Source organism: Octopus sinensis, linkage group LG11 (genome assembly GCF_006345805.1).
Source record: "Octopus sinensis linkage group LG11, ASM634580v1, whole genome shotgun sequence".
Classification (NCBI taxonomy): domain Eukaryota; kingdom Metazoa; phylum Mollusca; class Cephalopoda; order Octopoda; family Octopodidae; genus Octopus; species Octopus sinensis.
In genome coordinates, this window is record NC_043007.1 from 42,597,736 (window position 1) to 42,613,056 (window position 15,321).

The following is a 15,321-nucleotide window of genomic DNA, read 5'->3' on the forward strand; positions in this document are numbered from 1 at the left end:
TTTGTCCCCTCTGTGTGTAGCCCCTTGTGGGTAGTAAAGAAACGGATATATGCTTCTAGGTGTTTAGATCTAGAAATGAAAAAAGACCATTCCCCTTCTGAGACAGTATACTAATTTACTGAAGGTAACATTCTTACATCTGTTACCTGTTATTTGGCAGTTCACGGAAGTGAAGCCAATCAAATAAGTGTTGTAATCTAGAGTTACAATGAAATACTTACAGCAGTTATGAACTCACTAGCTTTGATTTATCAGTCTAAACCTTAATCACTTTGCTATTTCATCTTCATAGATAGTCTGCAGTGCCAAGACTACATTCTATTTTCCCAAAAAAACCTTGACTCCAAGAAAAAGATTAGTTCCTTGATACATCATATCTCCCAGGTTTTATATATTTCCCACTGCAGATGGTATTTTGTCAAAATTAGAATGTAAAATATTTGAAAAAAAAAGCCTCTTCATGATTAGATCTACCAAGAATTTTATTTTAAGATATCTTAATAACATAGGGATCTTTTAAATAAGCACACATTTCTAGATTTAAGTAAAGATGAATGGAATTATGGTATTCACATATTTTATTAAGTGAAATGACAACTGGGAATATAAGCCAGGCCACAGATTCAGTCTGACTGGGAGATTAGCTCTACCTTGTGAAACAACAAAAGTTCATACTTATTTGTTGTTGTTGCTTTAACCCCTTATGAACTCTGCATTTGTAGACCTACGAATCAAGGGCATTCTAATCATGACATGGTGTGCTATTCATTTTCAGATACTTTATCTAGGACTAGGTGACCATCCCTATGGCAGGTCCAAGCATAGGTTCTCTTGCTGGCTTGCAGAGAAGAATAGTTTTAATAAGATGTTATTGTTTTCACTTTCAGCATTTATCATTTCAGTTTTTTAACAAACACATGACTATAAGGCATTTCTTGGGTAACAGAATCATGATTTTGCAACATACATGCTTTTGCCAAGAGCATTAATAATGTAAGTGAAAATGTTTTCCAAATACATCCCCACATTATTAACTGCTAGCAATTGTTAACTTAAGAGATACTAACAATTATACTAAGATTAAAATCATGGATCAATAGCTTCATAAGGATAAGTTTTAGCTTTTTCAGTTCAACACTTTAATAAAACAGAAACAACATGCACATACATACACATATATACATGGTAAATTGCAAGAGTTTTCATAAATAAAATGAGAGGACTCAGTACATATTATAGAGTAAAACATATATTACATTATAGTAAACATAGAATGAAGGATAACATAGTGTGTGTGTGTGTGTGTGTGTGTGTGTGTGTGTGTGTACATAGAGAGACAGACTGACAGAGAGCTCAGATATATAACTAACATTTTTTTGTGTGGCTGTATGGTAAGTAGCTTGCTTACTAACCACATGGTTCCAGGTTCAGTCCCACTGCTATAGCCTTGGGCGGACCAAAGCCTTGCAAGTGGAATTGGTAGATGGAAACTGAAAGAAGCCTGTTGTATATATGTATATGTCTATATATGTGTGTTTGTGTGTCTGTGTTTGTCCCCCCCAACATTGCTTGACAACCAATGCTGGTGTGTTTACATCCCCGTAACTTAGCAGTTCGGCAAAAAGAGACCGATAGAATAAGTACGTGGCTTCCAAAGAATAAGTCCTGGGGTCGATTTCCTCGACTAAAGGCAGTGCTCCAGCATGGCCACAGTCAAATGACTGAAACAAGTAAAAGAGTAAATATCTCAATGAAGATTGATAAATTCAAGTTTAGAGCAAATGAGAGAGAAAACAGTAAACATTTCTTTAATTTGTTAATATAATTGCTGATGGTATTTGATGTAGTGCTGGTGGTAATTGTTGTTGTGATGGTGATGATATTTGTCATTGTGATGGTTGTTACTTCATTCTTATGCTGGCTTTTGTGATAATTTTTCTTTTTTTCTGGTTGATGTGGTGGTGGAAGTAGTTGCAATAATATAGTTTGGTAAATTTTGTTGTTGTAACAATAAAAACAATAACAGTAGTAATAATAATACAGTTATTCTACATTGCCCGTATAGTTGTCTTAGATGATGTGATAGTGGTAGAGTAATGATTGTTGAAGTAGTAGCAGTGGTGCAGCTGATATATACAAGTAAATCAAAGTTACTTACATTGGAATGTAGTGGGTCAAGTGGGAAAAAACTTGGTAGCTGTTGCTGTGAAGCATCTGGAAGCTCCTGATCATTATGGCTGAGTGAGGAACTTTCAGAAAACTGTGCCCATTGGCCACTGTCAATTTCATGACTGGAATGTGATTGGACGTTAGCATCAAAACTACACCAAGAGGATTCCTCTTCCTCTTTCAACTTGTCAGACACAGCCGACTCTGTTGGCACTTGGATGTCCACAGAAAAAGGTGAAGTGGCAGCTTCAAAATCAGCCCACTCGTCTTCACTTTCTGCAACAGCTCGATTGAACTTATTGAAATCACCAAACTCATCCTCTTCAGACTTAGTTTGACTAGTTATTGAATCACTGTTTGATGTTCTGGGCACAAAATTATCTGAAGCTGAATTAGTACCTGTTCCTGGAAAAGCACCATAATCATCGTCTGATTCTTGGTTCTCCTCTGTGGAATATTTCAGTTCAACTGTCCGGACCTGATCCGAAATGGAATAGCTCCCATCTAGACTGTCGTTACTGCGAGACTCACAGTTCTGAACCAAATCGTCATAGTCTATTGAACTCTCATCAAGACTCGGTAAATCTATTTCACTCCGTATATCTGGTGAAGAATTAGGGTTTCTAGAATTTGAGTCAAATTGAATGGATGAAGAACTCTGAATCTCTTCAGAAATGTCTTTTAGGGTGTCTTCACCTGCTGCTAATTCATTTTCAATGCTTTCTGATGCAAATTCTTCATTTTCAGCTCGTGTAGACGACTCTTCAAAAGACGGTGTGGACGGGGAGAACAGGTTTTCAGAGACCTGGAAACTGCTGCAAGTGTTATTGCCCTGAGGTGGTAGAGGAGGTGGATTCGATGTGACAGCAAACGAGAAGTCTGCCCAGTCATCAGAATCATCATCAAACATGCCTGACAAACAAGTGTTGGATAGATTTGAACTCACAGCTTCATTGGTTCCAGCTGTAAATTCAGATTGGGAAATAGCAGCAGAATCTGGTGCTGTAGTAGTTAGAGGGAGAGGAGGACAGTTAGGAGAAGGAAGTGATGTTGATAATGATGGTGATGATGATGATGAGGAAGAAGAGGAGGAGGATGGTGGAGGTGGTGGTAGTGGTGGTGGTTGTGGTGGTGGTGATGGTGAATCACCAGATTTATCAGTTTGTTGATTCATGGTGTTTGTACTAAACGAAGATTGTTCATGTGAAGAAATGTCTTTATTTGGGTTCTGTGGATCTGTTTGGGATGTACTGTGGTCAATGTCTGTGTTAGTAGTGGTGGTAGTGTTAGTATTATTAGAGGTGGTGGTGTTGATAAAACGTTTATCTTTATCACAACCAGAGCTATCAGCTCTACCAGTCAGCTGGTCTGTATTGATCTCAGAGAGATTACAGAACAATTGACAATTCCCTTTCTCACCTACTTCACCATTGAAGTTATCTTCAAGTTCAGAAGAGGTACTTTTATCACAGGAATCTGGACTTTCATCCGACTTTGGAACAGGTGAGATATCAGTACTACAGTGACCAGAATCAGTCATAGAGTCTCGACCTCGACTGCCATCAAGGTTGGACAAATAGCCCAATGTCTTAGTATCACAACTAATATTTTCAAACTCAGCAACATTTGATGCTGTTTGCATATCTTCTCCATTACTGAAGGCTTTTTCACTAAGCTCAATGTGAGGGGGCTTGTCTGGGAACAAGTTGAGGTTCTGAAGAATGGGTCGTTCACTGGTAGCTGATGCTGATGAAAGATCTTTATTTACAATGTCCCCATCTATGGTGTTGAAGTGTATGTCTTTAAAGGCATCAAACTCAACAGTATCATCCAAATACAACCCTCTGTCAGAGGAAGGGCTTTTGACATTGTCTGCAACACCGGTGAAATTACCAAAGTCATCTTCATCGTCTTCTTCATCATTCCAAGTAATATCATCAAGAGGTGGCGGAGAACCTGATACCATCGGGATAATGTGAGACATTGTAAGTCGCCAGCTACTCTACACTATTATCATCAACCTGCAATGATATGAAATTAATACAATGTCAGAGAAACAGTTTTATAAAAGACACAATACAAAGGAGCTAAAAATAAAATACATTTAAAGTTTAAAAAGCTGAAAGGAAGAATAATAGAGTAAAATATATAATATTGTTGCAATTCTGTATATAAATCTGTATATCCATATACTAAATAAATATTTTTGGCAACTTGTAATGAGGATTGAACCAATCAGTTTCATCAGATTGTGTAAATAAAATTGTGCAACTCATATTCTTGTTTACATTTTTTATATGCATCACAATAGCCTAACATGAGCAATGAGCAAAAAAGAGCATTTATACAGACATCTGAACTATAAGAAACAACAGGTAAAATCTCCCTTTAAATCATACTTTGTTGTTCTGAAATATAGGAATGACATATTGGATAAACTAGTTCTAGATTTATACACTATGAAAAAAAGAAAAAAAACTATAATGACAGCTAGAACACATTTGGTGATAAGACTACAGAATCAGGACTGATCTGTGGCTACACAACAAGAATAACGATAGATGGCTTACTCAAAGTAGTAAATAATCCCTATTAGCCTACATCACAGAGAACACAAATGATACAGTGGCAAAGTAGTGATTGCATATGGATGGAAGAACCTATGATTTATGAAAAAGAATAAAATATTAGATATATGGAGGAAATATGTAACTGCATTGTCATATAACATGAATGGACAGGAAATCTAAAGGTGCTGCAGCAAAAAGCAAAGTACAAATTGAATAATCTCAGATGAATGTGCAATGGTAATGTTTTATGAAGATTAAGCACAATTAAGTTGATTAAGTGTTAGCTGCTTTTGTTTGTTTTAATAGCTTATTCAGAACACAAAAGACAGTTCCTATGATCCTTTTCAGGAACTCTGGGACTGGTGAGGGAAAGAGGTAAGTTACATATGCACGCACACACACACACACACACACACACACACACACATATCTTTCAAATTTGTTTACAGGAAATGTTTTGAATATGTAAATAAAGCTCCTATTCCATTATGCCACCACAGTCTAATGACGCTAACTGGTGAAGCACTTTTTGGGGTTGCATTGAGCTATACCAATATATGTAGGATAAATGTAGTAATGATAAGAACAATCTTTTGATGGAATTTATAAACATCTAATACATTGCTATATGCATTTCCCTTCTTGGGACACAAAACTCTACTTGTGAAGACGTGTTGAGGCAAGTGAGGATCAGAATCGAAATCGATCAATGGAAATTGCGGATGTGCTACCAGTGCCGGTGGCATGTCGAAACTCTGCTTGTGAAGACCCATTGAGGCAAGTGAGGATCAGAATCGAAATCGATCAATGGAAATTGCAGATGTGTTACCAGTGCCGGTGGCATGTAAGAGAACTTTCCGTTTCGCGACCGTTGCCAGCACCGCCCCGTTTCGTGTCCGTTGCCAGCCTCGCCTGGCCCTCGTGCCGGTGGCACATAAAAAGCACCATCCGTTCGTGGCCGTTTGCCAGCCCTGTCTGGCACCAGTGCGGGTGGCACGTAAAAAGCACCCACTACACTCACGGAGTGGTTGGCGTTAGGAAGGGCATCCAGCCGTAGAAACACTGCCAGATTTGACTGGGCCTGATGAAGCCTTCTGGCTTCACAGACCCCAGTAGAACCGTCCAACCCATGCTAGCATGGAAAACGGACGCTAAATGATGATGATGATGATGATGATGATTTCCACAAATCACATGTCACTTAAGATCACAGTCTTCCTGGGATGATTACAGTGTAGTCTATAGCACCCATGGGCATTGGGTAGATCATCTTCCTGGATTCATTTCTTCAGCTGATATTACATTAATGGATGTTTACTAGAGATATGTTTATCCCTTTTGACCAGTATGAAGGTTGTCTACGGATACTACAATGTCCATGGATACTACAGACTACGCTAAAATCATCCCACAAATACAGACTTTGATCTTAAGAGACATGTGATTTGTGAAAATCATCATCATCATCATCCACATAGCAATGCATTAAATGTTTATGAATTCCATCCAAAGCTTATTGTTATTATTACTATATATATTGTATGTGTGTATATATGGTGGTGGTTGTCTACTCCTTATGCATAAGGAGTAGACAACCACCACCATATATACACACATACAATGAGCTTTTTTCAGTTTCCATCTACCAAATTCATTCACAAGTCTTTGATAAGCCTGGGGGTTATAATAGAAGACACTTACATAAGGTGTTATAGAGTGGAAATGAACCCAAGACCACACAGTTCAGAAGCAAGTTCCCTATGGTTATGTGTAGTGCCACTTCCAGTTTTCTTAAAGTTGTTGTATATTATGAAACAGTGTATAGTTTGTTTATTTATTATATAACTTGAAAGTTCATGAGCTTCAGCCTTTGGCATATTTGGAATATGAATTAGTTTTGATAATTATGTACTGTTCAGCTTTGTGTGGTGTTGTCATGAGGCAGTGTACTGCTTATGTTTAGGCTTTTCATACTTTCCTTGCTTATGGGCTATATTTAGCCTTGCTTCTGACAAACATGGTAAATGAATCTGTGCTAGTGTTGACAATCATGTATGGTTCAGTTATGAGTGGTATGGTGCCACACATTGTACTCAGCTTTCAGTAATTGTGAATCATACATGTACAGTAGTGATGTGCCTTTCTGGCATTTTGAGTGTTTGTGCATACTAGCACACTGACTGTACAGTTAATGTTCTGTATTTGGAACATTTTCAAGCCTTTAGAGGATGAAATTCGGGTTGACCAACTAAAAGAACAGAGTTGTAATTGCAGAGGCATCTTATTGAGCTCTCTGCACAGGAACCATCACCAAGCTTTATGCTATGTAAATTCAAAGAAGCCCACAAAGCCTACCACTAAAAACCTATCATGTTACAAAGCAAAAATGTTTTACTTCACCTACATTGTGTGAAGTACAGAAAAAGTAATAGAGAAAGGGTTACTCTTTATTGGGGAAGATGTCACACTTCAGAAGTGCAGTTGGGATTTGGTTTGTTAATGGAATAGGTAAAATGACATAGGTGATAGTGTCTGGTGAAGCACTAAGAAGGGTGAATTGTGCATGCATCTGTATACATACACCAACAACAGTATCCTTTTAACATCCACTTTTCCATGCTAGCATGTGTCAGATGGAATTTGTTAAGGAAGACTTTTCTTCACCTGGTTGCCTTTCCAGGTGCCAACACTCATCTGTTTCCAAGAATGGAAATATTTCACCATGGCCTTCTTGTCCTGCTGCGCATGCTCTCTTCAGCACTTCCGTCCTCAGGAACTCCCGACAGGGCCTACCTACTCTCCCGCCTTCACCACAGCTTCAGCTCAGTACCACACAAGGTTTTGATCAGCCCATGGCCATAAAAAAGAGATTTGCACAAGGTATCATGCAGTGGAACTGAACTGAGAACCATGTGGTTGCAAAGCAAATTTCTTACCACACAGCCTTACCACCTTACACCGCCTTACTGGCACTTGTGCCGGTGGTACATGGAAAACAACATTCAAGCGAGGTCGTTGCCAGTGCCGTTGGACTGGCTCCTGTGCAGGTGACGCATAAAAACACCATTTGAGAATGGCCTTCACCAGTACTGCCTGACTGGCCCTCATACCGGTGGCACATAAAAGCACCCACTACACTCTCAGAGTGGCTGGCGTTAGGAAGGGCATCCAGCTGCAGAAACTCTGCCAGATCAGATTGGAGCCTGGTGCAGCCATCTGGTTCGCCAGTCCTCAATCAAACCATCCAACCCATGCCAGCATGGAAAGCAGACATTAAACAATGATGATGATGATGATGATGATGATGACAGCCACACTATTAGTTTTCCTCCAACAAATATAAATAAAATTTCAATTAATAATTGTGAATGTAGGTAGGTTACTATTCAGTGGTCTGTGGCAACTGTATTTTTATAAATAAATTTCTAATTAATGACAAAGCTTCATTGGACAATTCTATTAGGATATCACCATAAAACCACATATACACATCCATTCACACACACACAGCTATAGACACATGAAAACATATACATGCATTCATTCAAAAATCATAAATTCTTTACAACTGAGGATGCAAATAAGTGGCAAATAACCAGATGAATAACACTGGAAGAATACAATTGCCAAGTTTATGTTTGGAAATATTGATTAATTTTCTTGATTTGTTAATTTGTTTTGATATTATTTAACATTTTTATTTTTTTTCAAGGGAATAAATAGGGAATTGAAGTCCTTCTTTGAGAAACAAGTTGATTAATGAAAGAACTTTGAGATAAAAGAATCCTATTAAAAGCAGGCAGCCGAAGCAGCACAACTCAAAAGTTAATGATTATAATTCTTTCAACAATTACCACTACCACCCCAACATCTTCATTATTTCTCCATGTTGCTGCATTGTTAAAATAAAAACAATAATGGCAATAAAAATTAGGGTTGGATAATAAATGTTTGATTAAAGGAAATCGAGCATGAAATATTGACATTCTAATAGTTGTAGTGAATGTGTGTTAAGAATTACATGACATGGTTCATACAATCTGAATAAAATTCATCCGTTGTGCAAGTAGACAGACAGAGCAACTAGCTAAAACTAGTTTCTTTCATTCTGTGCTCCCATACACTTCCAACTATCAATTCTATACACACACACATACAAAGACACAGTTATAGTCACACAGTAAGGGTTACCAGATCTACACACGAAACCTTGAAACAAATATAATCCTCCTCTTATCCTGTAGATAACCATGACAGGGTATCATTGTGTCATGTGTGAAATTAGATCAAACTTCGTCCAGATATGATACAATATTATCAGGCTTCCATTATTAGATTAAATTTGTCTTAAACATGATTTGCATGATAATTAGACAATTATTTAGATGACACTAAATTTAAAGATTTAAAGATTAGAGCATTAAACGGCCAAAGTATCTCCATAAATATAGTGGTAGTGGTAGCAATAATAATACTTTCTACTATAGGCACAAAGCCTGTAATTTGGGGGAAGGGGATAGTCAATTACATCTACCCCAAGACTCAGCTGCTACTTATTTTATTGACCCCAAAAGGATGAAAGGCAAAGTCAACCTCAGCAGAAATTGAATTCACAATTCAAAGATGAAAGAAATGCCACAAAGCATTTTGCCCGGCATGCTAACAATTCTGCCAGCCCACCAATAATAATTCTTTCTACTATAGACACAAGGCCTGAAATTGTAGGGGAGGGGGCTAGTCGATTATATTGACCCCAGTGCATAACTAGTACTTATTTGCTTGACCTGGAAAGGAGGAAAGGCAAAGTCAACCGCAGCAGAATTTGAACACAGAATGTAAGGACAGACAAAATGCCATTAAAACATACTGCCCAGCTAACGATTCTGCCAGCTCACCACCATAATCATCATCATCATCATCATCATCTCATTTAGCGTCCGCTTTCCATGCTAGCATGGGTTGGACGATTCAACTGGGGTCTAGGAGGCCAGACGGCTGCACCAGGCCCAGTCTGATCTGGCAATGTGTCTACGGCTGGATGCCCTTCCTAACGCCAACCACTCCGTGAGTGTAGTGGGTGCTTTTTACGTGCCACCAGCACAGGTGCCAGACAGGGCTGGCAAAGGGCCACGGTCGGATAGTGCTTTTTACGTGCCACCAAACAGGGGCCAGGCAAGGCTGACAACGGCCACGATCGGATGATGCTTTTTACGTGCCACCAACATGGATGCCCATCGGGGCGGCGCTGGCAACAGCCACGTTCGGATGGTTCGCTTATGTGCCACCAGCACTGGTATCACAGCTACAATTTCCATTGATGTTGATCGATTTCGATTTTGATTCTCACTTGCCTCAACAGGTCTTCACAAGTAGAGTTTTGTGTCCCAAGAAGTAATCATCATCATTATTATTATTATTATTCTTGCAAATCTTTGGTACCAAGTTCAAATTTTGAGGAGAAGAGGAAATCAATTACATTGACACCCCCAGCATGCAACTGGTACTAATTTTATCAACCCCAAAAGGATGAAAGGCAAAGTCAACCATGGCTGCATAATAGTAATAATAACAATTCTGTTCTTTTCATTGGCATGTATGAGAACAACAACTCAGAGGATGCCTACTCCCCTTAAAGACTTCTCAATGAAGTATATCTGTATCCTATCTATTATTTGCTAAGTAACTTACTACATAAGTAAACTTTGGCTGGTATAGAGTAAGAAAAATATTGACAGATTCACTATCCAGATGACAATTAGATGGTTTATACTGTTGAAAAAATATTAGACATCATGTAGTTTTCTCTTTTTACTTGCTCATGTGTATATACTTTAATGTATATCTTGTAAGGCTCTAATTACATATCTTCTATCTTTTACTTGTTTCAGTCATTAGACTGTGGTCATGCTAGGGCACCGCCTTGAAGTATTTTGTTGAACAAATAGATTGACCCCAGTTCTTATTTTTTTAAATCTATTTCACAAAATCGCTGAGTTATGGAGAGGAGGGGAGTGGAGAGGGTGAGGGAGGGAATAGTGAGGAATATGGGAGGGTGAGGAAGAGGAGGAGTTGGGTAAGAGGAGCAGTAAGGAGGGGAGGGGAGAAGGAAGATGAGGGGGAGGGAGAAGGAAGAAGAGGGGAGGAGAAAAGGAAGAAGAGGGAAGGAGAAAGGGAAGAAGGGGAGGGAGAAAGAGGAGGAGGTTGGCAGAAACAGAGGACATCCAACAAAATGTCTAGCACTATTTTAGTATTTAGTCTTATCTTGCAATGTTCTGACTCTACTTGGTCCAACATGCCTCTCAATACCACATGGTCAATAGAATTAGCACCTTGCACAACATCATTTTAACATAAATTTTCTATGCTTAGAATGGATTGGACAGTTTGTCATCACAGGGCTTGATTATTTAATCAACTTGACATATTCTTAACTAATTTGTCACCTTGAGCCAATTTCAGAAATCCTTATTTATCACTTGTGTTTATTATTACTGATCCATTAGACATATCAATGACATTCCAATGATGATCATACTGGGACTTTTTTTATGCTTAGTAGATATCTATATCTCCAATATCTTGCCTTTTTTAAGGTTAAACACTGTGATTTGAGGGCAATTTGGCTCAGATTTCTAACAGGTCAAAGGACCATACAGAAGCTCCTTTGCTAACTAAATTAATATGAGTTTTTCTTTTCATATAACGGCATGAGTTATATAGTTCTGTAATGTAATATGCATCTCAATCCTATGTCATGTATGCAAAATCTAATTTTCTAAGGTGTAATCTTCATTATTATTTTTCATCTACCTCAAGCTTATATATCTGCCAGTAATTGTTAGCGTATATCATCCATTCACATTACATGTCCCTCCATTACCAGTGATTTCTTTCTTCTATAGATCAACCAATGGAGTGATTCTGACACTGTTACTTTAAAAGAATTGTACAAACATATTACTTTACTTACAGGAAAACCAGATTATTGCCTACTAAATCTGCAATAAACTGACAAGTGGACATTGGCACATAATGGAAATAATAGCTAGGCATAATTTTATTTTTTTCATTCTGAGCACCATCAGTGTTTTACAATACTTTACTCTGTTGGCAGAATTTAGTCTGTTAGTAGCTGATACATTTTTACTAGTGTTTGCCTATAAACTAAACTTAGCAAATCATGAAATAAAAACAGTAGAAAGTGACTTTTATTTATTTTGTTTGAAATTGTATCTTTTTTTATTGGTTGTTATTTGGCTCAAATCAGCCATGATTGAGGAGAACCGTGATCAGACAGATTCTTCAGCTGTGATCAACTTGTGCTGATTTCAGAAATCTTTATTTCAGCTTAATATCTCTAAGGCTACCAACTTAAAAAAGGAAGGATACTTTGGAATACGTTATTCTAATGTATACTTCCTGTTTTAGGAAGGTATGATGTAATTTGAAGGTAATTTGGCAGTAATTTGGCTCTATTTCTAACAGGTCAACAAACAGAAATGTTCCCTCACTGGCTTATATCTTTTCATTGTTTATTCAACACTGTACACTCTTGTGCAGAGTACTTTTAGCTTTCTTTTATTAGTAATCCAATCTCAGAACTTACGATCATTTAATCAGCTCTACAAATGATAATAAAATGATGTTAAGATCACAAGTATGTTCCAACCATTACCCTCAACAAAAGTAGACATAGCTTACAGTATCTTCCAAACAAACCACAATGAACTACATATTGAAAACTGCACTTTGCATCAACATGATTTTTTTCTTTTTTTATCTTTTATCCAAAAGGAATAGCACAATCCATAACCTTTTATAGGCCTCTGAAGAAGGGAAGAAGTATCCTCAAATTGTGGCTCTGGCTTCGAATGTGCACTACTGAGTGAATTCCACTAAAGGCCCCAGATGTGCCAGGTGGTAGTGTTAAACTGAGAGATTACGCCTTTCATCCAAGGATTGGTACTTTTCCAAGACATTTATGTTCTATTTTCTTCAAGGTAAAAAGTCAACTTGCATTAAATTATATCAGCTGAACCTGATATAATTTCCATCATTAACCACAACCACAATGGTCTTTGATCTAAACAGTACAATATGCCTTTATTGTCACAACCAATTGCTAAATAACAACTCGGGGACTATACAAAGCAACAAGAGAGCCTCTATTTGGTTGTTTGACATACTGCAAATATCAGTTATCAAATATCCCTTCAATTATACCCTATTATCTTAAAAAAGGAAGGACATTTAATAATATAGTCCCAGGGGGTGGGGGAATGCTGAATGATCACAGATGGAATGCTGCTTTTGATCATAAGTCTGCTCAACCAGGACCAACTTGGGACTAAACAATACTAGCCAATCATTATATAACAACCAAACACTAACAAAAAAAAATACTATATAGTAAACAAACACTCATTATCATCTTCATTTAACATCTATATTTCATACTGGCATAGGTCAGACATTCTGACAGGATCTGACAAGCTGCAGGGCTGTACTGGGCTTCAGTGTCAGCTTTGGTATGTTTTCTATGATTGGATGCCCTTCCTAACACCATCTACCTTACAATGTGTACTGGGTGCCTTTTTTCTTTGCTTTTTTTTTTTTTTTGCCACTGGCACTAGTAGGTCATTTGAGTAGGTTGCAGGATAGAAAGCAATGGAAAAGGGAAAAAGGAAAAAGCCACTAGGAATGGAGATGGAAGGAAGCTTTATGCCAGTTGCTGAAAGGCTAAAACAAAAAATATTATATAATAACAAAACACTAAATAACAGCTAAACAAGATATAACACTACATAGTGTGGAATATTCTAAGAATGACATTCTTAAAAAGGTAAAATTAAGTCTTTGATAGACTGTTACCTAGAAAGTAAAGGGTGGGGGGTAGAAAGGTCATGGCAAGGATGCTTCTGACCATAAATTAGCTCAATCAGGCTGACCTAGGGTGAAACAATAAGAACAACAATGATACAACAAGGTGTTTGGTATATTTTTGGTCAGACTAAAATTTGGCATATTCATGATATTGATCAAAACAGGTTTCTGCTCTCAAGCACACAACCAGCTTATTCTTATACCAGAGAATCAACCAAGGTTCTTTCCATGTCAATGATAGCAACAACATTATTCAAACTGAAACCTTTTCTCTTCTTTTTTTTTAAATAAGACACAGAACAGTTATCAATAATCTATAAGTGATTTAATCTCTCACTCTAAAACCACTATTTATCAAAGTATAAAAACTCTTAAATTGATTACATTTGAACGAAACAATTATCTGACGACTATTGTCCAAAACAGAGTTCATAAATGGGAAACTAGTAGTGAATAAACTACAAAAAGCAGATTGAAGTTGATTAGATTAAGTATTTTTGATATTCAAAAGAACAGCACAAGCCAAAAAAGACTGGTTACAACCAGATAAGAGAACATTACAACAATTCAATTGTTCAGCAGTGTAATGTTCAATTCCAGATCAATTGTGATCAAACACGTCATTCTGTTACTATTTCAACTACTACTATTATGATCATTATCATTTTTATAATTATTAATATTATTATCATTATCATTATTTCATAGTCATTATTTGGCCAAATGCCTGTGTAAGTTTTGAAGCTGAAATGTTAATTCTATTAACCATTTCACAGTCCACAGCAGCTGGCAGCACCATGGTCATTACATGTAATATATATTTATGTGTGTGTACATATATGTATTAGAATCTCTGAAGAATTCTCCAAGATTCCAACATCAATTACATGTGTGTGTGTGTGTGTATATTTATACATATATATGTATGCATGTATGTGTGCATGTGTGTCTGTGTGTGTGTGTGCATTTGTATATATATATATATATATATATATATATATATATATATATATATATATATATATATATATATATGTATATAAAACTTCATTTAATACCCTTGTTCCAAATTTAAACTTGACCATGCATTTCCATTACTTGAAGTTTCTTACCAAATGGCAAACACCAAATGGTGTGTCAAAACTAAAGGCTACTTCCAATATTCAGTATTGCAAATATCAAATATTTCACAGTTGATGCATCATTTGATGACAACCATTTGGCATGAAACTTTAAGTAATGGAAGTCAACAATAACTAATATATATATATATATATATCACCAGATGACCAGCTGCTTTTATACACCATTAGTAACAATGAGCTTTACATTGTTTTAGCTTTTAAATGATGCTACCCTATCAGTTAACATTCACCCTGAATGGAATGCCAGTCCTTCACTGGCTTACCCATTTACAGCTGAGTGGACTGAAACAACATGAAATGATTATTTTTGCTCAAGAACCCAATGTATCACTGATCTGGTGATCAAAACCATGATCTAGTAATTATGAGTGCAACACCCTAACCACTAGGCCACAGACTCTCTCTCTCTCTCTCTCTCTCTCTCTCTCTCTCTCTCTCTCTCTCACACACACACACACACACACATACAGCAAGTAAGTTTCTGTTGAATCTGGTCTTTAACTCTCAGTTGTAAAAAATATGTTGTTTCACTTACAGCATTCCTGTCTTTGAGC

The 15,321-nt window shown here is 37.1% G+C and overlaps 1 protein-coding gene across 8 annotated transcripts in view; it reads right to left on the bottom strand.

Annotated features, from left to right (window-relative positions):
* The window catches only part of LOC115217364 (A-agglutinin anchorage subunit), a 145,618-nt gene that overhangs the window by 79,581 nt on the left and 50,716 nt on the right, over positions 1 to 15,321 (bottom strand). For all 8 annotated transcript variants that reach the window (XR_005001266.1, XM_036507424.1, XM_036507426.1 and 5 more), the window contains one exon: positions 2,159 to 4,190. Coding sequence is in view for 7 of the 8 variants with exons in the window: in XM_036507424.1 (XP_036363317.1) it covers positions 2,159 to 4,153 (1,995 nt within the window). In the remaining variant the exon portion in view is untranslated. The remainder of the gene's footprint in view (positions 1 to 2,158; positions 4,191 to 15,321) is intronic.